General features: G+C 39.1%; 1 protein-coding gene across 1 annotated transcript; it reads left to right on the top strand.

Annotated features, from left to right (window-relative positions):
• Window positions 1–287: 287 nt before the first annotated feature.
• Window positions 288–1,721, top strand: LOC104299024 (leukotriene B4 receptor 1). The gene has a single exon (XM_009899161.2). It carries the CDS (start codon window positions 298–300, stop codon window positions 1,306–1,308), a length of 1,011 nt encoding a protein of 336 aa, XP_009897463.2. The 5' UTR covers window positions 288–297; the 3' UTR covers window positions 1,309–1,721.
• Window positions 1,722–2,143: the final 422 nt, after the last annotated feature.

The following is a 2,143-nucleotide window of genomic DNA, read 5'->3' as shown; positions in this document are numbered from 1 at the left end:
AAGACCACCAACGTGCTTTAAAACCTGCTGATGGCTCTGTAACTAAAAGCAAAAACAGGTGCTGCACTGCATTTTTTGCTTTATGTGCAAAAATGCCTACGCTTCCTAAACAAGACATCTGACCACATATGGTAGTTCCTGTTAAGAGTGAGCATTAGGATATGATCTCATATGCCATGTTAGTCTGCAGAGATTAAGTTAGAGAACTTTGTCTTGGGTAGTTCATTCAGACCCTCAAAAGCAGAGTGCAAAGCACTGGGGATATTTGCAACCAAGACAAACTGAAGAACTCCCAGAATGAGCCAAGCTGAGGAAAGCAGTGTCTATTCAACATGGAATATTGTGAGGTCAGTAGTCTGTATAATACTGAGCTTGTCATTTATTATTGGGGCCCCTGGAAACTGCATCGTCATCTGGACTGTTTGTACAAAGATGAAGAAAGTATCTCCTTCAGTCCTGTTGATCTTGAACCTGGCCATTGCAGATGTCCTCGTACTGATTACTTTACCAATCTGGATTTACTCCTTTGCCGACTCATGGGTTTTTGGAGTAGTCTTCTGCAAAATACTGGTGTTCATTATTTACTGCAGCATGTATGCAAGTGTATTTCTAATTACAGCACTGAGCTTGGAGCGGTTAATGGCTGTGTTTTACCCTTTCGCAATTAAGAGGTACAAAACAAAAGGAAAGATTTCAATAGTTATGTTCCTCATTTGGCTCCTGTCTATTGCTTTTGGCACGGCTGTCATTCCATTTCAAGAGACAGAAGAAACGAGCGGCAGCCTACACTGCACATGTCGCAACTACTCTTCTAGTAGACAGAGAGTGTCCTATCTTTTGCTGGAGACTCTTGCAGGATTTGCAGTCCCTTTTTTAATTATTTGTACTTGTTATGTGTGTGTTGCAAGGAGAATAAGCAGAATGACTTACCAATCAAAGCAGCGATCGGAGCGCCTCATTGCCAGCATTGTGGTGGCATTCATTTTATGCTGGTTCCCTCATCATCTCTTTAACATCCTAGATATTATTTCAGTTCAAATAGAACTCTCTAATGAGGCAATGTCTTTGGCACTGGATGAAATCGTAGGCAGAGGAGTGTACATCTCTGGAGCGCTTGCATTCATCAGTAGCTGTATTAACCCTCTACTTTATGCTTTTGCGGCACGAAGATTTCAGAATCACCTGAGATTTGGCAAGATATCAAAGCTGTTTGAACAGATGAGTCATACTGTAACAGAGGAAGGCAAGAAAAAAGGTTTGTCTGAGACCAAACACGAAGAGTCTCTAGGAAGCACAGAAAATCTCTAACAGGGAATATACATGTTCTCCATTTCATTTATTAAGCAGTTTGGGTTGGTTTTGTCTGTTATGAAAGAACTGTCATGGACAACCTAGTGCAGTTCTCAAGTTAGTGTGCACATCATGAGGTTAGCACTGTGGTGCCAAGAACCTCAACAAGGTGGCTAAAAGCTCAGAGTGTAAGAAATACAGCATTTTTACTTTCCATTAAAATGACTCGGGAGTTCTATAAAATCTGAGTGCAGAAGATAGAAAATGACTGTATGTGGAAAATGGAGGCTTGGAAAGCTAAAACTAAGTTTTCCTTCTGAAAAAAAGTGTTCAATGCTCCAAAATCCTCATATAATCTAAGATTTTAAGAAAGCATACTTAAATTCTTGATATGAGTAAGAAAATTTTAAATATGATATAAAGCTCTTGGGTAGGTGGAAAAATCTAAAGCTATCTTTGTTCATTGCTTTATTTTGTTTTGAAAGTAATAATCTGTTTACAGGCAAGATCAGTTGTTGAATTATCTTCTGTTAATAGGTTTGACCAGGTTAAATGTGAACAGGTGAACTGTTACATGCCTCTTGAGAAACAAAACCCAAGAGGCACAAGACTTCTGTGTTGTATGGCAAGCGGTTACAGACTTCTTGCTGTACTTGATGTCAAATACCTTGCATACTTCAGTGGTAATTAAACTATTGATATATTAAATACACATACTGTGAGTACCCTCAAAATGTTTGATTCAGTTAAGCTTCCAAGATGTCTGTTAAATTACAGAGAAATTGGATCAAGTTCTGGTGACAGGAGAGGTCGTTGGTACTATTTTTTGTGTAAGTGTGGTAGCAGTACAAAG

Source organism: Dryobates pubescens, chromosome 19, assembly GCF_014839835.1.
Source record: "Dryobates pubescens isolate bDryPub1 chromosome 19, bDryPub1.pri, whole genome shotgun sequence".
In the NCBI taxonomy this organism is placed as follows: Eukaryota; Metazoa; Chordata; class Aves; order Piciformes; family Picidae; genus Dryobates; species Dryobates pubescens.
This window is presented reverse-complemented; position numbering and strand designations above follow the sequence as displayed.